Raw genomic sequence first — 20,503 nt, 5'->3', positions numbered from 1 at the left:
AGCATAGATACCATAGACCCTTTTTGATCACACAGAAGTGGACGGTTGGCTCTCTCTCCTTCCTCACCAATACCACCCAGTGGAAAACAGCAGCAAATAGGAGATCTGGCTATCAGCATCACCAGTTTGCTGTTTCCAAAACATGGAAAGCAGGACAATGGGTTTCTTCTGGGGCAGTTGCTGAGTGATGAGTGCTGAGCTGTAGCAGTGCCTCACACCTCTATACCTCTATCCATTCCAGTGTGTGCCAAGCACCAGTGATGGCAGCAAGAGGCATTTCTGATGCTTATTCTCATGCAGCAGAGTGAGGACAGCAGTACCAGCTGAAGTTTTAAGGGCTGGAGTCTCAGTAGGAAGTCCCATCTATATATTTATATATATATATCATATATATGATATATATATATATATATATCATCTGTATATATATCATCATGCCTACATATTTAATCTTTTCCTCACTGGTACCTTATCATTTTTGTTAAGAACCACCAACATATCTTAAAGCAAGATAACATCTGGTATAAGTTTAAGTTGTCTGGGGAACTAGCCCTGAACTTTCATATCTGGTCTGGGTAGATAATCGCTTGAGATACAAAAATAAGCTGGCTGAGCTTCTTGCTGCAAATACTATTAATTGAATCCAGTGTGTCATCTGCCTTGGAAAATATTATTGCAAAAAAACTTGTTTCAAAGAAACAGCTTAAAACAACTTTTAAAATGCAGAAATTCCGTTTATTATATGGAGAATATCAATTGCAAGAAGTCTCGCAATGTATTCTCTTCATTCTAAGAACAATACAGTACACTGTTCTCCACAATAAGTTACATAAAGGCAAATTTTATGTACATATAAAAAGGATCAGTGCCCAGAAGTATTTGCACAGCATATCTGCTATTCAGAAATCAACCATTTAAATCTTCAGTTGCCTTTAGAATTCTTGAAGTATACTGAAGTCATAAACTGACCCTAATTACCTGGTTTGAGAAGGGTTTTCAACTAATTTCTGAATTCAGTGGAGACCATGAAAATGGTTTAACCACTGAATTAGCATTCTCAGCATTCATTCTATAAACAAATGTATTCAAAATGAGGCACGCCATATGGCAGTATGTAAGACAGCATGGAAAAAAAATGACCTGCCTGCATTTAAATGGTTTATGCATCCCAAAACATCCAAAATGGAAGTAGTGAAGTAGTAGTGCCATTGTACAAGGCACTAATGAGACCACAGCATAATTCTGCTTATGAATGCTGAGAAAAAACAAAAACAACACAAAACCCTAAAGCCCCATCAAAGTGAAAAAACTGAAAAATAAGGCTAGTAAGATAATCAGTGGAATGGAGAGCATTGTACAAAGAAAGACTGCAACAGCACCTTTTCAGTCAATGAAACATTTAAGACTATATTACTGCCTTCCAAAAACTTGTCAGGACAATGACAGAAAGAAAAAAAGAAAGCAAAAGGACAATAATGGCATAATAGCAAATTGACCTCTAATAAATTTCTATGGATATGAAAAGATGGTTCCTCAACTTAAAGGACAAGATGTACATGCAGGGTCTTTGAATAAGGAGGAGTGGAGAAAAAAAAAATCTTTTAAGAAACTCTTTTAAGAGCATAGCTCAGTTTACAGAAGGGATTCTGTGATGTGGCATCTACTGTGGGAAAAGATCAGACCCAGAAACGCCCAACTGGAACATTCCCAACTTGTCTGATCCATCACTGAGATAAGGTGGTGTCTCTTTTGTGGTGTGAAATTACATCACATGCTCTAAAATTTCACTTCAAAATATTTTAATTCCCCCCTTCACATAAATTATTCTATATTCAGCCATGTGAATGTCTGTTAATATAGCAAATGTAGCACCAAGCCCTCGCTGTGAAATCAGCAACCTGAACAGCTGGCAGACCAGCCAGCACATCCCATATACCTTGCATGGTGAGATTCTTTTTCACACCTTTCTCTTGTTTGTGCAATGGAGTGTATGTATAGTATCCTTCTAAAGTCACAGTGCAATGAGCCATATAGACCGAAAATACTCAAGACAACACAAGAGATTATTTAATTTAATTCTTGAAATAATGCAAATATAAGAATTGAAACGTACCACGTGGAAAAGCATTGAGCTGACGTTCCGCTGACTTTCCCAATCACTACTGAAGACACTTTCCTTGAACTACATACACTTTCCCATGTATTTGAGGTGCCTGAACTTGCAAGATACATAGGTTAATAGCATATCAGTCAAAAAAATCACTCAGAAAACAAATACAAGAACCAAACCCCCTGAACTCTTCTTCACTGAAAAAGAGAGGCACTGCATTTTTAAGCTGAATTAAGGCTGTAAAATGATGCTGGTTCACTGTGAATTTGAAGTTATCAAATGTCACGGGGGTGATATTTAACCCACTGCTTCGCTGTTAGTCCTGTAAGCCTGCTTACGGAGGTGAGTCTCGATCTCCTCCCTGAAGACCAGCATCCCAAGGTGTGAGTGAGAGGCCTCGTTCATGGCTTTGGACTGGATACACATGCGATACTGCTCAGGAGTCAGTTCGTCTGCGCAATGTTTCTCGTGCCAGAGGTGGAAGAGCCCAGGGACCGGTGTCCTGATCACAATAAGGTCACCGTGCAAGTACTTTCTGTAAAGGTGAACATCCTCACCGCCCCAGCCTTTCACTTCCAAGTCAAAACCCCCTATTAAAAACAGTATCAGAAAACATTATTTTGGTACACAGATGAGTTGTAAGGCAGAAAGAGCAACACTCCTTGTGTAATGTATTACTAAATCTGGTAGGACATACCAGAAATTCTGGAGCAATTATCTAAGTTCTCCGTGCCAAAGCATGCCAAATTGAGGGAGGAAAGCTTCAAGCAGACCACATCCTTTGCAGTGAAAACTGCCCAGGACACAGATCATGCACTGCTGGCTTCAGAAGGTCTCTTGGAACAGTGTCTCCAAATCGCATTATGCATGACGTCCCATGTGACAGCTGCAGAAAACTGTAGGCAAACCTCACTGGCTATGCTTGAGTTATTTTTAGCAATCATAATGGATTTTAGCAGCTGGAAAATGAAGTAGTCATGCACCATATGAAAAGCCCTCTCTAAAAATGTCAGCAATTACTCCATAGGTCACAACTCAAAAAGCTGAATTAAGGAAAGGAACTTGTTTGACCATTTTAAGCTCTCTTGCCTTTCCAGTACCATAGTGAAAATCAACCCAGACTTGTGCACAAAACTTGAGAATTATCAAGTCTTAATTTAGTCTATACCATACACATGGCCATATGGCTATTAGAAATCATCCTGCATTCAAGCCATTATACAGCACGTTACGGCTGTATCATCACACCTTCTGGCTAACAATCTTCAAGACCGTCTCTCATATTTAGGCACACCAAGCTGTTCTCAGTTTTAACAGCACGCCACAAGAGGGTGCCAAAGCGCATCTCTAAAGCCTTGAACTAATATATTGAACTACGCAAGCTTTTTCAAAAGAGAGTTTGAATGCTTCTTGTCTATGTTAGTGGTTTATTCAATCGATGTGTTTCTTAAGCATGATTAATTTGCTTCAGACAAAGTACAAAAAATTGAAATAATTTTAGAAATTCGAGTGAAGTGTTGTTACTAAAAAACATTGCGACTAATTAAATGGGACGCCAAAGTCTAGAAAAACTAATTTTTCTCCTTGGACAAACTTGTCAAGCAAGTCTAATTGCTGGGCTTGGGAAAACAAGAAATAAATGCATTATTCTCCTGTTGATAGGTAAGAACAGAGAATCCATTTTCAAACACACATAATTGTTTTTCTACATTGCCATCTTACCAACAGTCAGAAAGTCTGTTCGATATTGACAAGTCATTCCAAAGCCAAAATCCCGCCAGAAGCCAGAATCCTTCTTATGTACCTGCAATTTTTAAAGAATATAATTTTGAAATGCAAACATGTGTTGAAGGAGGTACATTTCACTTTGTTTTGTAGAAAGCTAATCTCTTCCAGTCATTTGCTCAATGCAGGATACAGCGTATAAGACTGAAACCCAAATTCACTTACACAGTCTCTTGAAAGAGTCAGGTTGGACACTGACCATGGCTATTCCATCTTCCGGCAACAAAGACCCAGAAATATAGTACTTGCCTCTTTCTGCTGTGCCCCAAATTATCCTTAAAACTATTCTCTTGAACGTTTGCAGGGTTTATTTGCTTCTTACTTTGACTACAAACTTCCATAGAAGCAGGGTTTCTCATTCCAAAAGCAGGATGAAATTAGCAGTGTAACAACCAATGGTTCTGGCAGATGTCAGATGGCAAAGGCAAAGAAACAATCTGCACAGAGTACAGGTGTCCATGGCATGATAAAAGCAACTGACTGACCATCTCAGCCCACCTCGAGTCACACAGCACATCTCCTGCAACTACTATTTTGTCATTAGCAAAGAGTCTATACTTAGGAAAGCATGATTCATAGGTTGTTCGTTGGTTGGGGGTTTTTTTGTGGTGGTTTTTGTTTGTTTGTTTGTTTGGGGTTTGTTTGTTTTGTTTTGTTTTCCCTTTCACCACTTCTTTCTTTGCTGGAATGTAAGATGGAAGTTGCTGCCATGTTATACCACTATCTTCCTAAAATACTGGCTTCCAAAGCCAGAATTCAGCAACAGATTAGAACTATCAACTTTGATTGATTAATAGCACTTTTTTTTTAATCTAAGTAGAACTCTAAGGTTACCTAAGAAAGAGTTTTGTACAGTTTGATAAACTTCTAAGTGCTTTGCCCATAATGGACAAAAGTGTTCAGACATGCACTGCCAAAGGTCATAAGATATCCTAAAAGACTATTAAGTTACACTTAATTTTGTTTTAATACAAAGCACAACTAATTATATCCAGAATAAATCATGCTGCTTACCAATTGTTGCTCCACAGGGGGTGGTATATCTTGGTTGGCATAGACAATAGCAGGATTATAAAGGCTGAATACCACAGGATAAAAAACCTTTTTCCCTGGAAGTCAAAAGGTAGTTGTTACTCACTGTGGGCATATTTTCCAAAGGCAAGAGGAAACTACAAATATTTTTTTATGTAAAATATTAGCTATTAGCCATCTAGTGAAAACAACTATAAAGTCCAACTGCTAGGATTTCCCAATTGGGTAGTTCATAACATCTAATGGGGCAGAGCCCACAGGATTTAAAAACAAAATATGTAAACAGATTTATATATCCTCTACAGGTATACATTTATATGTAGTCATATATACTTAAATCCATATAAAATAATATATGTATATTACATATCACAATATCACATTAGATTACAGTGAAAAATCCTTGCAGTAATAGTATGCAGTAAAGCTAAAAAATAAGCAAGTCCAAGTAACACCTTGCACAGCTTGAATTTTATGAGCTTGCCACTTTCCACAAGCATTTAAAAGCACATATATCCAGGGTGTCCTGCAAGGGCATTAAGCTATTATGCTGTGACACATGCTCTATGTCTATTACAGAAGCCAGATAAATACTTTTCAAGGATCTCTTGCATTGCCAGTGGTGCAAAGCTATTGATAACAGCACAAGAATACTCAGTACCTGATTTGGGCATGAACTCTGAACACAGAAGCTTTTTCAGATCTCACTTATAGCGAGGTGACAAACTGTCAGTATGAATTGTCAAGTAATCTCTCAAACTCCTTCCTAGCGAAAGTTCACAAGACACCCCTCTCCAAAGTTCCTCCAATTATTTATACAACTCATTTCATGAAGTACAGAGACAGAAATGAAAGAAAAAGAAAAGCAGAATCCAAATACGTGGCTTATAGGGGTTTTTTTTGCCCGTTTATTATGTGAAGTACTTATTCATTCCAAATTGACATTTGGAGAAAATGGTTTCTGGCTGCAATCAATTTGGAATAAGAGTAAGCATTAAAAACAAACAAAACAACAAGTAAACAAATGTTTGACAGGGTGGGTCTTGACTAGCATGCTTGTTAACTTAAAGAAAGCTTTAGCCTTCTTGGTAGAAGGTTGTAGAACAAGCAAGCTTCATACAAACTTGAGAAAAATAGTTCGGAAAATTTCAGAGCTGAGGATGTAAATGCGGAACATTAGCTCAGTCTCTGTAAGGAGCACATTTTGCAACACATTTGTATGTGATGTGTCTTGGCCACCCAAGTGTGAGAAGAAAAACAAAACTTGTTAGAGATTTCAGTATAACACAAATCATCTTCCACCATGAAGTGCTGCATTGAGTTTTGTTACACAAATTTACATGCAGTTTAACTGTTAAAGCAATTAAACTGTCCACCTTTGTTTTATGCAGCCAAATCTTGAGAAAATGTGAAAATTGTACTTAATGTACAAAAAAGACAATGTGTTCTTATAAAACAAGCTACATTAAGACAAAAGTTACATCTCTGTCTAAATTCTAATGTCTTTTGTGAACATAGTATTTTTCATTCTCCTAGGTGCACGGTATTGAATAAGCTCCACCAGTCAAGTTAGCTTCTTATATGCTCAACACAGGTCAGTTTAAGCCAAACAAGATGACAAGACTTGGCTACCACAACCGTAAATGGACATACCAGGCTCAGCATTTAAGCGACAACTGTTGAGGAACTCAGCTGTGAAATAAACATCAACATCACAGAAGAACATCAGGACCTCGCCCTTTTCCCAGGCTCTGGCACCCATGTCAAGTCCCCGGCCTCGGTTAAATTCCTCATTCAAAGAGACGAGCGTGTAATTGTGGAAGTTAGTTTCTCTAGAAGAAAAAAAGCCAAAACCAAAATAAATCCATGGGGCAGGAGGGGACGTGGCAGGAGGGGACAGGGCAGGGTGGAAGGGTCCATTTATACATTTTCAGCATTTTACAGTAGTTTCATTCTGGAAATTTTTAAAACAGTTATATCATCAGGATGAGAAAAAAAAAAATCTGTTCCACTTAGTTGTCTATTATTAGCGTCAGAGTTTAGACATTGTAGGAAGATGGACCCCAGCCTTAGTTCATACCTTCACTTTGCATTTAAACATTCAGACATTAAAAAAGTCTGTCGGCAACTGATGTGAATTAAAGTGTTTTTTGAAGTTACAATGCCATCTAAAATCTGCCCCCCACAAACTAAGAGGTCCTGACTAATGGAGCAATATCTCTGTCTTCACTAAGTAGAGATGAGGGCAAATGGGAAACCAGAGTTCTGGCACCACCAGACTTAGGAGACAAAGATCCATCTGTCTTGTGATGCCACCATAACCCAGTCGGTTTGCTTCTCATTATTTCATACCAGCAGCACACATGCCTGCACTCATCACAGATGAGGGAAGAAGCAGCAAAGGGCGACTGGAAATATACCCAGGGAATATCCTCAAGCAAAGTCAAGTGTCTACTTCAGAGACAATTCAGAGGGCAAAGCTTGCAGAGAACAGCAAAGATACCCAGCAGTAGCACCACTAAGATGAAGAACCAGATAGACGCCCAGTGAGTTTGCAGCACTGAATCTGACACAATGCTGTGAGGAGGACATCTCACAGGGTGCGTGGCAGGCAGCCGAGAGACCTCAGCAACAGAGGTGGCCATGCTCGGCAAGCTGGGTGCCAGGGAGGCTCAGAGGGAAGAAGGCAGAAGCACTCTTTCCTTCCTAGATGTCTGTGCACATCAGGCTAACTCACTACCACATTTTAAGCCAGTGACAAAATAGCCTGTGCGTAACGCCTTCACTGAGCAGAGCCTTGGCTGTGCTGCAAGACGGGGCTACTCAGGCAGCCAGTTTGTACTTGGCTAAGGAGGGTAACAGGGTCTCAGCTGAGGGACGAGTACAAGAGCTCAGGCAGAGAAGGAGCCACTTAGCTACAGGCTTAGGGATGTTGTTACCTGTCCCCTTCTTCCGGAGCAAAAAAGAGCAACATTTGGGCACTTTACATCCATGCTACTGTACTGCTATTTACTCAGACAATCATGATGAAAGTGTGTTTAAAGCTTTCTTACAGCCCAGGGTTAAGCATGGGCCCAGTTACGTAGTACCTAGAGGATAGAGGGCAAACCTTAACTTCTCAGATTCAGCAGCGCACCAGCCTGCTTTGACTACATTTCTTTTCCTTATCATTAAAATGATTCTCCCGTGAAGGAACTATCAAAATGCACATCCCAGATCCAAAGAACTTTAATTCTGATCAATATGCTAGCATGACTGAATATTCACTGTAAAACTCACCCCTGTTGTTTTCTGGACTGTCAGATAGACACCTCAAAGCCAATACTGTTTGTCTTTTTTGGCCTATAACTTGAATTTTAGTAGTTTTCAGGAGACTTTTGCAACGTAAGCTGTAAAATGCCAACCAAAAAATAGTGTGCTGTGAATGAAGCTTTCTTTTCCTATTAACATGTAACGGACAATAAAATTATTCTTTTTAAACAACATTTTAATTGCCAATCAATATTGTTGGTATTAACTGACACTGGATTGACACACTTACCTAGCTACAGATTCTAGGATGCTTTTTACTTCTGATAGTCCATCTTGTCCAAAATACACCACTGTGAGGTGAACACGCTTATCCTGATGAATACACACATCCCTATAAGCACAAAGATAAGCTGATATTAACAACTACTTGCAACACAACAGAAGCGTCAGGTACTTAAAAGCTATTACATTTAAAAGTACTAGCAGATGTAAGTATTCTGGTCAGACTTCAACTAGCTTCTATAGAAAACGAAGAAAAAAGGATTTTCTCCTCTTCTTTCCCCATCTTTCCCACTTGAATCAGAAGGTTCCAATAGTGTGTCTCATTCAACACCTTATTTTATAAACAAGAGCTAAAAAGATGATGTAAATGCAAAAATGATGTTCAAGATCACCTGCATGCAGGTTCACAGTGGCCATGGAGTTTGGTTTAAAAGGGGTTTTGTGTAGTTTCACAATCTCCTAAATCCTTTTAGGAGTATTTTCTCCATACAATAGGTTCAATTACAAACATCCCAAGGCAGTAGCACACAATCTTGGAATAATTATTTCTGTCACAAATCCACAAGAACAGAAATTCATCTTGAAAAGGAAACAAAATACTGAAAATCAGCAATATAGCTCACTATATAATCTCATGCACCTACCTAAAGTTTTGCATAAATTGTGCAAATGCCTCAGTTCTTCCAGCAAGAGGGACAATAATGTTAATGATTGATCTAGAAATATCGACCGTTTCACTCTTCACTTTCATGAGGGGTCCAAAAGGTCGGAACAAGGTGACATGCCTGTATTCCATGCCATCCATCTTCTTATAAAACAGCTCATACTGTGTCCCTTTATCTCTTTCTGTACGATAGTAACCTGAAGAATAAGTCACACAAGTAATTTGTAAAGTCAAAGATCCCAGCAATTGTATTTCAGAAACACTGTTTTTCCTGGGAACTATAAAGAAGTAAAAAATAAAGCTCTGGGGCAAATGTTTCTGGGTTTTTCCTAAAAACAAACAAAAAACCCCCCAAACCACCACCACCTACCACAATCACCCTCCTATCCTCTTAGACCATAACTGAAAAACAAACCATCTCAAATACACTCCAGTTTCCCCTGCTTCTTAAGATAGGTTTTATGGTCATACATCAGCTTCTCAGGCAGACTTAAAGTTCGGTCTTCCCAACAAAAAGGGAATTCAGCTATTCACTATGGAAAGGGATGGCTGAAATCTAATACTGCCTGTTCTTAAGCCCTTCTTCGGTAAAGATCTTCCCCTGAGCTAACCCACAGTAAAAGCTGAGATTATCTGGCCAGTAATCAACACAACACAAGCTCTGGGCAGAACAAATGACAATAACTTGCTTCACAAAGCTTGTAAAATCTGAAATGTGATATCTAAATAAAAAAAAAAAAATCCATGCAATAAATGCTGGAATGCTTATAAACTCTTTTCACTGCTGACCACTAGCTACAGGGCTTTCTATCCCATAAATAAGGAAAGTAGCATTTTACTGTAGCTATGGCTATGGTCCTCTGAGGACATAAGCAGAAGTTTTCTACAGAGCCATTACACTGAGAAAACAATACCAGTTCTCTATAAACAAGATTACCTATTTAGAGACATTTTACTCCCAATGAGTAGGGAAATCTGTCCCATTCAGAACAAACATTTAAGTTAGCTGATCACTTTCATTTAAGGACCAATAAGGAAGCAAGGCAACAGGCTAATTTTACACGACAAAGGAAAAGACCAAGACTCGCCTGTGGCTTTGACTGAACTGAGCTGCATATTGATTATCCTGAGAGCATGAAATGATGACAGAAATGATGCCCCCAACAGAACTGCTCTATGTTCATCCCATCTCTCCTTTCTCCCCCACAAGAAAAATGTATACAGTGAAGCAGCATAAGCTACACTATAAACCAAACAATTGTGCTGGCCACCCAGACCATTGAGAATTATATGAACAGCTGCATATCCCAAAGTGTGATGAACACACCTGCCTGCACATGCAACTAGTGTGCTTCCCTTCACTCAGATGGGCTGAGCTACCTCTTCTCCTGCCAGCCAGCCTCCAGGGCAGTTCCTGTAGCCCCACTTCTGAAATCCGCTCCCAGCCTCCCACTAAGAAAGAAAGTGGCAGGGAATGAGATAAATGAACTGTCCTGGTGACACCAAGGATTGCCTCGTGCTCAGTATCGATAGTGTCCTTTTCGTTACTGTCTTTTTAGCAACTGAAATCAGGAAGCCTCAAGGTATGTGAAAGGAGCAGGCCTCGAGAAACACCTTGGATTTGTCTGTCTCGGGAATTAGAAAGAATTGATCTTACAGCTTACAGGTGTGTACACCACCTTGCCCCAACTTTTTTCCTCTATATGCCAGGCTTCCCTTACAAAGAGTCCTTTTCCCAAAATCTACCTAACTCCCTCCATGTTCCTCTGCTCCATCTGCCCTCCACAAACCAAATCCAGTTTCATTCACTGTCATCCCCTCCTTCTGCCCCTGTCCTGTATCTGCCTCTTTTACAGTAAGCTCCCTGCCCAGTTCTTCTCCAATATTCAGGAACTTCTTGTGGGTATGTGCATTTGCAGACCTCACAGCAAACCTTGATGACCACCACACATGGTCTGGGGGAGACAAGTGTAGGAGAATAAGCTGGTGCCACCACACTGTAAGTTAATAGCGACTGAATCTAACATTTCAACTTAAACTCTACCCTTTGAACAAAGTTTTGCAATGCACTCTTTTAAGAGACAGAAATATTTATTCCTTTGTGAACACAGAGCTACACAAAATACACACCACACTTTAACGCTCAGGAAAAGCATGACAGTTTCAAATCAGTATTAATTACAAGTACTGAAAAGAGTGTTTCAGTCAAACAATGAGAGTCCACAGTGCTGACTGTTAGAAGCAGAATAAGATCCTAAATCCCTCTCAATCCTTTTCACTCCAACCCTTTGTGATGCACTGTAGATTGAAAACAGCTTCTTGGGTATGGGAGCAGCTGCTGCACCACAGCGTTCGCACACCATGCCCTCACGTGATATATAGCAAATACCTCGTGCCAGTACCCCTACATAAATTAACATTCAGTATTGTATGATATATTCCTTTCTCTAGTATCCAATACCTGTTTACAGATGAAGATACCACTTACAATACATGTGAAGTTTTTAAAAAGCACGTCACAATTGCTAATTGCTTGCCTTTAATCAAAGAATAAGCTTAGATAACAGTCTACAACAGAAGGCTGTGGTAAAGAATAAAAATTTCTAGATTAAAGTAACTGCAAAAAACCCTGCTGCTGTGACTTCATAAAGACCTTAACACACAAGCCTGAATTTGAGTAGTGCCTTGCCAACATTCAGTTGCTGGAACACAAGATTCCAGACTTTTAAATCTCAACAATCTGCCAGCACCACACTTCTTTTAAACAGTAAGTTTGTGCTCGAGTTGTTCTTGCTATGAGCTAACCTCCATAGGTGATCTAATTTGAATACTTTTATGGGATTAAAGCTTCTATACACAGAAACAAGAATTGAGAACAGCCAAAAAAAAGAACCCACATCTGTTTTACTTCTTAGTGTATTCAAGTTTTTAACACTTGGACTGACTCATGGAATGAAAACTGGTATTGCACCTTCCAACAGCATAGACTGGCCGCCATCCAAAACAAAGGTCTATAAGCAAAGAGGTAAAACGCAACAAATAATTTATCAGCTGTTATTCCTGGTCCACGAAGCTTTACTTCCCTTTCAAAAGTTATTTTTCTCACCAAAATTAAAAAAAAAAAGTTATCTAAGAATAGCAGAGATCAATTAGTATCAAAGCGAAAAAGTTGTTCTTGTATTGTTTTGAATACTATTACTCGTTTTACAACTACCAAGAAAAATGTTTGGACTATGGAATTTAAGACATATGTCCTTTTCTTTTTGTGTATTAAAATTCTCCGTTGAAGTTCTCAGGATACTGGCCAGTTTCTGGTCTCATGCAGCACACACTAAAGAGGGGGTGTGCATGACAAACAGTGCACACTGTTTTGCAGATGGCAAGGACTCTTCCAGAGTTTTGACTTCGAGCTTCCAGCATTGGGATAAATAATTTTTACATGCCAAGAATGGGTGGGGATTCTTCCCTTGAGATGCAGACCTAAAGGTAGTTTCTGGCCTTTGCTCAGTTCCAACTGGAAACACAAGCAAGAGAAACAGACCCAAACAGCAGCACTTCAATTCAATAACAAGACCTTCATTAGAGATTAGCTAACTGATAATTAACTTCTGAAAAATATGCTAATGCCTCTGCTTTCCAAAGGTTAATTTTAAATGTCTATCCAATGGAAGAGCTTTTAATCTCTTGATAAAGGAAACCCATTACACAGATAAATGTAACCCAAATAAACCAGTTACACTGATAGTAAAATACAAATGTCCTTGAAGGCTCCTCAATGAGTTTTGCATCACTATTCAAGACTTAATATCACAGGCTTCTGAAAAAAGGGGACAGACAGAGATAGTACTATTATGCTCTTCCCATCTTGTTTCTCAATATTATCAAACGCTGATCTCAAAGAAATTCATTTTTAGTCCAGGGCTACCTTAGAATGCCCAATTCAGCAACTAGATTCATTGTAATCCTAGATGCCTTCATTTGTGAAATGTAATATCACAACTTTTATCCTCTCACGGGATGCTCTTCATCCAAGGAGAATAGCATACTCCTGTTTCTCATATGGTTAAATTGAATGGAAAAATTAAGAAAAAAAACTTTGAAATGTTTCTCAAACAGCAACTGCAGAACACAGCATTTTTAAGGTCAGATTTTTATTCTGTTCATATTAGAATTCTAGAAGATACATTCTGGGTTCTAGCAAAACAAAAAAGATAATGCAGAAAATGGAGCCCTATAGTCCTAAGAAACTTGCTGGTTTTCTCTTCATCAGCAGAGCAAGTCAATTGAGCCTTGTGAAAAATAATACAGAGCTTTCAGAAACTATCTTTGTAGTTGCAATGCATACTTGCAAACCTTTTTTTCACTTGGTGTTAGTTCTCAAAGCCTGACAATAGCCGTGATATGGCTGTGGCAGCTCTGCCTAATCACAACTCCAAAACAGATTTGGATCATTACTTTGTCTTGCAACACTAGAAAAATAACATCAGTTTGGATAACACTCAAACAGGTTGCTCCCTACCATAGTTACAGCAGAAGGTAGATTACTTTAAAATTCACCTTGTTAGTCTTTGTTGTCACAAGTGACTCCAATATAGATAAATCCTAAAATACAATAAGAAAAAAAACTTCGATGCTTCCACAAATCAAGATAGTGATATTCCACTGACTGGGCATGGGCAATGTAAATGCTGGGGAAGAACTTCGGATGTATCCAGTGGAGATTAAGAGATAGCATTAGGTGAAATTGTCTATAAGAAATGAGATTCTAAACTTATTTAAACAGCCACAAAATTCCCTAAGGATTTACTAATTCCCCTAGAAGCACATACCACAAAAGATTACATAGCTCAAGGTTTAGTCTAGTATTTCATAAGTCTAGGAACAGAGCTGAAATAATTCCCAGAACCAAACATCTACCTACATGAATATTTACCCTTTTGTGATAGGAAGCTAGAACGCTTCTAGCATAAAAAGGTCTTTCTAGTTTAGCTTGTACTTGTAGTACAGTTTTGTGGGCAACTGTTTGTAGATAGATATGCATTAGTTTTGAGAAAAAAAATCCTGGAAGTCAGAACAAAAGCAAAATCATTTTATCTATATCAAGCACAAAATATGATGGTCAATATATTAACTAATGCAGTATCATGTTTTCTCTTTTGCCCCAGAAAAAAAAAATATTCTACGCATCAAGTTTCTCAGCTTCCTATTTCAAACTACATAAAACACTAGTCCTAGTCCCAAATCACTTACTATAAAATAATCTATTAGCAACTGAAGAGGATACAAAACCGAAATAATTTTAGTTCAAGCCAACTTTTAACAAACTGTTTCTCTAAATGAGCAATACTAATCCAGCAACAATTCGGTCGTGTTCTTAGAACAGTTACAGGACCTGCTGTGACTCCAGCAGATCCATCAAGTCTGCCATGAAACTTGAACCAGCTTAAGGGAGCAGTATTTTGTAAATGGAAAGGCATCAGGTTTCCAACTGGACTTCCATCAAGAGGATATACAAACTGACAGAGGTAGAGCCCAGTGACAGGGCTGCAGGATGGGCACCTGCAGGTACCGCTACTGCTAGTTCAATTTCTCACCTCTAAGTCTTAAAATAATAGGAAAGAAAAGGTTTTAAATGTTCAGAAGCAGTCTCTTCTCCGCTGGCCCGGCATCAATTAGCCTGTAGTATTCGCACATACAAAAACACAGAATACCAACACAACCCACAACTTTCCTGTGAAAAAAGACACTGCTTCTTATCACTATGGCTAGTTGCCAACACACCCATATAAGCCACAGCATAAAAATACTTTTCTTTTTCTATAGTTCCTGTATGCTTAAAGAGACTGCCTTTACAGTAAAAGGAAATTAGTTTTATTTCCAAAAGCAATTATCAATATACTGGTGTGAACAGCAAAGAGGTACGAAGTATTGTTCTAAGGTCCAGAAGCTGCTTGCTTTCTTGGAGGTCTGCAGTCGTTAAAGGCAGTACACTGAGAAAAACACACAGCTGTTCCAGTAATGGTAAAAAAAACAGTCCACTGGAGCATAAGCAGTATCCAAAATAGCAAAGGAAAAGCAGCTGCACAGTTAATTTAAAAAGAAAACAATTAAAAGGCTGCAAGAATGACTACCTCCAGACAAAATTACATGGTTTTCAGTTAAAACTGTACAAGGAGCCTAACACGACACTGGCTGTGCTATACCACACAACTGAGTGGATTCTACACCCTGCCCCATCTTCTGGATTGAAGAGCAGCGATTACATTAAACTTTAAACACAGTAGCTGTTAAAAGCAAAGACTTCTTGCACTACAGACAAATTACATCATCTTAGACTGAAAGAAATGATTATTTCAAGGCCAACAGTACCTTTCTCCAGCATGTTTGCTTAACAGAGCAGACATCAGTACTGCTGAAATCCATAATCGCTTTTACAGTAATGATCTTATAACATGATCCAACTTTTTTTTTTAATGGCAGTATGAACTGTATTTAATACTGTAAATACAAAAGAGAGGTTCTAGGGCAGTTTTTGATAATACTTATCTCCATCAGCATTACACCCTACCTTAAGTGTGACACTAAGTGTCGAAAGCATAAATGCTATATTTGCTTCCATAATAATATGTGTTCAGTAATTCAACTTGCACTGAGAGAGAACTGAAGTAAAAACAAGGGAACAGTTGCACATCTTAGCACATCCCATAACTAGTAATACCATGAAGCGTCTGTTCAGGACACTAAGTTCTTCAGCTGGCATGACCAGAACACAGTAGCCTACTAATGCTCTCCCAATATAAATATGCCAACTCCAAGAGAGTCAAAAGCCTGAATATTAACTAAAAGTAGCACAGAGATGAGCAAAGAAAAACCCTGTAGCTTCATACTTAATTGTTTAACTACATTGGAACAACAGATGAATCAATTTCTCTCCCCTGCTGCCACCAAGTTTCACTGGAAGTCTTTCAGTTATTTAGTACCATAACCAGTTGGATCACTCTGACTTCAGCTATAATTAGTTAGGAATGCCTCAGTATTTTAAGCAGATACAGCTTCCCACAACCACTTGTGGCGAGCCCTTCTTCTGAAATGGATTTGCTTCCTACTCCAAACACAACATAATGAAGCAGTAATATTCTCATCATTAGAAATAAAGGTTCTTACTGTGTAATTATTGTTCAAGACTATACTCAAGTAGGTAAAACCCCTAAAAACACAAACACCATGAAATGCCTGTTAGTGACATTCTGCTAACGGGCTGGAAAGCATGTAAGGAACATACCTTCTATGAAATCATTTTCACTATACAGCTGCCTCTCTCCTACTCCATCATCTTCATCTTGTCCATCTTCTTCATCTGGATTATTGATAACTTCCAGGCCAGCCTCAATAACTTCCACCAATTCATCTCGTTTATCCTTTCTAACTGGTTTCTCTTCCGGATGCCGAGTGAGCCCCATTTCCAACTGGAATACTTTCATGGACGTAAAGCTTTCAAAAGGAATGACGCCATATTCACTAGGTAGTTTGGCCCCCATGCTCACCTCAGCTTTGTCAATCTGGGAATGAAGAAACTCTAAGAGATCATTGGATGTTTGCTCTTTGGTGCCCTGGTAGTTCACACCATTGACCTTGGGGCTCTTCTTTTCTTGCAGGGATTTCAATTTATCACTCATTTCCTGAAGCTCTTGCTTTAACTGTGCAATCTGACGTTTCAGACTGGTAGCTCGGTTTTGATAATGCTCTTCTTGTTCCTGCAAGAGAGCTTGGTAGTATTCTTTGCCCATGTTTTCACCTACAACACCAGGTAGAGATCCATTGCCATCAGTTTGTGGAGCACACTCGAGCAAATACATGAGCAAGACTAAACTGAACAGTAAAGCAAGGCCCACTAATAGCCAACGAGTCCTGGCTTGAATTACTAAGCCTCTCCTGGGCATTCTGATATTATTTCCGTTTCCAATCCAAAAAGATGACTTATCTGCTCATGCCTTCCAGGGAACATCACCCCCAGAGTTCAAATCTTAGAAAGAGAGAGAAAGCATGACCATAATATTTATTAAGAGTTTTGATAAACTAGCTGATGAGCAGTTTTCAACCTTTGCCTGAAACAAGTGTCATTACAGAGACCTAAATCTGAAGTTTCTATGTCATCCATAACCATCAACTGCAAGTTTGGTTGATGCCATACAATTTGTTCAGTATTTTCTACTCCAAACAAAAAACTCTGCAGAGGGGGAGGAAGATGGAAGACACCAGCAAGGAGTCATATTTCCATTTCCTAATTCAACCCTAGTTGGTGGGTTTTAGCCTATTTGAAGTTCAATGAGGAAAGTCTGCAAAAGTAATTTTATAAGCTTTGAATCGACAACAATTTCCCCGCCTTCCCCACTATGTGTGAGAGCAGTCTACAGTTTAGGAACAGCAATTTTCATTGGCTAGTGTGGCTTTTCCTCTGGCACTTGAGTATTTTGTTCCATTTCCCCTCCTTTCCTTGTGGTTTGAGTCAGCAAAATGAAGACAGAACCTGAAATTAAAAGAAAGGTGCATATTAGAACAAGAAAGCAGCTGCTAATTTGAAATATACATGAACGAAGTTGTAACACATGGATGGAAAAGACTGCTGGGGAAAGCGGTGGGAAAAGAAGAGAAAACATTACTTTTTTCCATTGCATTACCCATCAGCAACTCCCTTTGACATAGTGTCTGAAAAACAGTAATATGGACAGCCTAATGAAATACATTTTTGACATAGCTAGCAAAACAGCAAGGGTTTTTCCAGTCTCATCAAGTTTTATTTAACTCCCCTGTTCCTTCTTGGTTTGTGGGTTTTCTGGTTTTCTGTTGTTTGATTTTCCTCTGTGGGAGGAAAATACCACCACCTAAACCTGTGCCCTTCCTACTCCTCTAAACTAAAAAAAAGAAAAAATCCAATTTGAAGCAGCAGCTTGTGTTTCCATCTGTTTTTACTTTAAGTGAGTATATTTTAGGGAATAATTATTCATTTATTAATAAAGTATTACAGATTTAAATATCAAAGTTCACAGAAACAGCATTTCAGAATAGGTCAAATTAAACAGAAATTCAAATTCAAACCCCAGTTCCTGATTGATGAAAGGGACTCTCAGACTATCCATTCACTATCCATTTCCACCTTTTGATTCGGTTAGGCTAGCATGAAGAGGTGCTGACTGTTTGTACAAGTTATCCTCTTATGCCGCTGACCAAACCAGCTCAGAAGACCAGAGAAAAAGAACATTTAGGCAAGTGTGGGAGACCAAAAATCCTACTCAGCAATGACAGTCAACTAAACGGTTTATGGGCCTCTTCAATGACAGCATAAAGAGCTAAGAAGTAAGCTCAATGCATGTTAGTTTACTTTCTAACAATAATAAAATACTTTTATTTAAAACTTGATTGCAGCAAATAAGTGAAACTCATTAAAATTTATCCAAGGGTCTATTAGTTCTACACCCATTTCTACTGTGTTGTATAATTATTGTTAGGAAGAAGTTCTGGAACTTGAATAACTTCAGTTTAGTTTCAGTTATGAGATTAGAAAAAAAATTACCCACTCCAATACTCCTTATACATGGGCTGGACAGATTGTCACCTAACACTGCCAGCAGTCACCTGCCCCATCTTCCTCCATCCTTGCAAATAAGTCACGGTATCATGATGCACTCCACGCACTTATAGACACCTTGCTATGTTTATCCCCAGTTATATCCTTGCAGTATTTCTCCCTTCCCATTTGGCTTCCAGCATCAAGATGCTTCAGCAAGAACACCAGTATCATGCATCAGTGGTATGATGATATTCAGCATCCTCATTTGAGAGAAAGCTCCAACAACAAGGCCCGAAAGACTAAGTAATTTATTCTTACCACCAACACCAATGCCTGTGACAGCTGATCCTAAGTTTGCATGAATGTCATACACATTAAGTTTTCCCAGAGTTGCAGAGCTTGGAGTTGTCTGGCTGAAGCCCACAGGACTGCTTGGAGCAGTGATTAGTTCTTCTAGTGCTGAAGTCCCTGCCTATGACTCTGTTCATGAATAAATTATACCCATTATGTAGAAATCCTTAATACAGCAGCTTAAAGGCAATTGTTATCTGAAACTGAAGCTTTTTGAACTCACATAAAACCACTGGACACTTTGGTACAAAATACGTAACAGTTTTATCAGCTGAATTCTAGACGACATCTTTTTAAGTCCAAATGAGACAGAAGTTAGTCACTCTTCACTGCACAAACACAACATTATATAAATGCAAGTTAAAAGCCTACAAAGAGTGATCAGCACCAGATGTATCCTTAGACTATCGACCACGGTCCAGATGTGGTGAATCAAGGGAAACAGAAGAAAATACAATCTACAGGATAAAACCAGTTCACAGAAATAATGTAATATAATTCCAAGCTTTCTTTAGTGCAAATTTGCCTATATGATGTTTTTCTACATCTCTTGTTGAATTCTTTTTCTGTTAGACCTCAAGAGGTGAAGCCATGATTAATAGCAAAGAACAATATGCTTCTTTAAACCTAGAAAAATGCTAGACTGTACTAAAGCCACTCCATGCAGAAGCTGGCACATTTAGATCAGTTAAGGCACACTGAAAAAAATGATCAAACTACCTGACTTGCATAAAATATTGACAAATTCAGTCCCAACTATTTTTCACTGCAGCGTTATTACTGCTGTCAAGAACAGCAACATTTTTGCATCACTGTGTACACAAACACAGCTACCATATACACAAACACAGCTACAGTATCACTACAGAAATCAGCTTTTCAGGTTATGAAGAAATGCTTTTAGTAGTGGGTACAGAGTAGGAAACAAAGCTGTCAGCAGGACATGAAGAAGAAAGCTTTCTGGTTTTCCTTCACCTTTTTCCTCACTGTTAACAAGATAATTAAAGAAAATGAAAGCATGTACTAGAAAGCAGGAGCTAATATTTATAGTTAGGTCTGTCTTAATAGATTATATGGGCTACCATGGTACAGCTTGAAAATGGGCAGTACAGGCAACCGCAAAACAGATTTGATTCAGCACTGAACCTTCAACTTAAAGCCACCTAAATTAGGCAGCCTCCTAACACCATAGGTTTTAAACAATTGATTTTGAATTTGCTTTAAGCAAAAAATAGATAGCCCTAAAGCTGGGACATTAGCCTAGTAGGCCTTTCCTCAATTCTTGCTCTACCAATAAATTGCCCTGTGTCTCACTGACATCTTAGAAGCAAGTGACAACAGATTTCCTGATGTGTCAAGATGATACAATGTACCAGGAGACTAAGATTCCCTCAGACAATAGCAGGCAGCAATGAAAGAACAACTCTGTTCTTAGTAACTTTCCTAACTGTGGCCAAAT

At 38.7% G+C, this 20,503-nt stretch overlaps 1 protein-coding gene across 2 annotated transcripts in view; it reads right to left on the bottom strand.

The window, feature by feature from the left end:
* Positions 1-713: 713 nt before the first annotated feature.
* CSGALNACT2 (chondroitin sulfate N-acetylgalactosaminyltransferase 2) overlaps positions 714-20,503 on the bottom strand; it is a 31,675-nt gene continuing 11,885 nt past the window's right edge. For both annotated transcript variants that reach the window (XM_065843704.2, XM_065843703.2), the window contains 7 exons: positions 16,408-17,652; positions 9,106-9,322; positions 8,469-8,570; positions 6,581-6,759; positions 4,910-5,004; positions 3,833-3,914; positions 714-2,700 (listed from right to left, as the gene is read on the bottom strand). In XM_065843704.2, the coding sequence (XP_065699776.1) occupies positions 2,408-2,700; positions 3,833-3,914; positions 4,910-5,004; positions 6,581-6,759; positions 8,469-8,570; positions 9,106-9,322; positions 16,408-17,065 (1,626 nt within the window). In that variant the 5' untranslated portion in view covers positions 17,066-17,652 and the 3' untranslated portion in view covers positions 714-2,407. The remainder of the gene's footprint in view (positions 2,701-3,832; positions 3,915-4,909; positions 5,005-6,580; positions 6,760-8,468; positions 8,571-9,105; positions 9,323-16,407; positions 17,653-20,503) is intronic.

Source organism: Patagioenas fasciata, chromosome 8 (assembly GCF_037038585.1).
Source record: "Patagioenas fasciata isolate bPatFas1 chromosome 8, bPatFas1.hap1, whole genome shotgun sequence".
Taxonomy (NCBI): domain Eukaryota; kingdom Metazoa; phylum Chordata; class Aves; order Columbiformes; family Columbidae; genus Patagioenas; species Patagioenas fasciata.
Note: the sequence above shows the minus strand (reverse complement) of the source record. Positions and strands in the feature narration are given on the sequence as shown.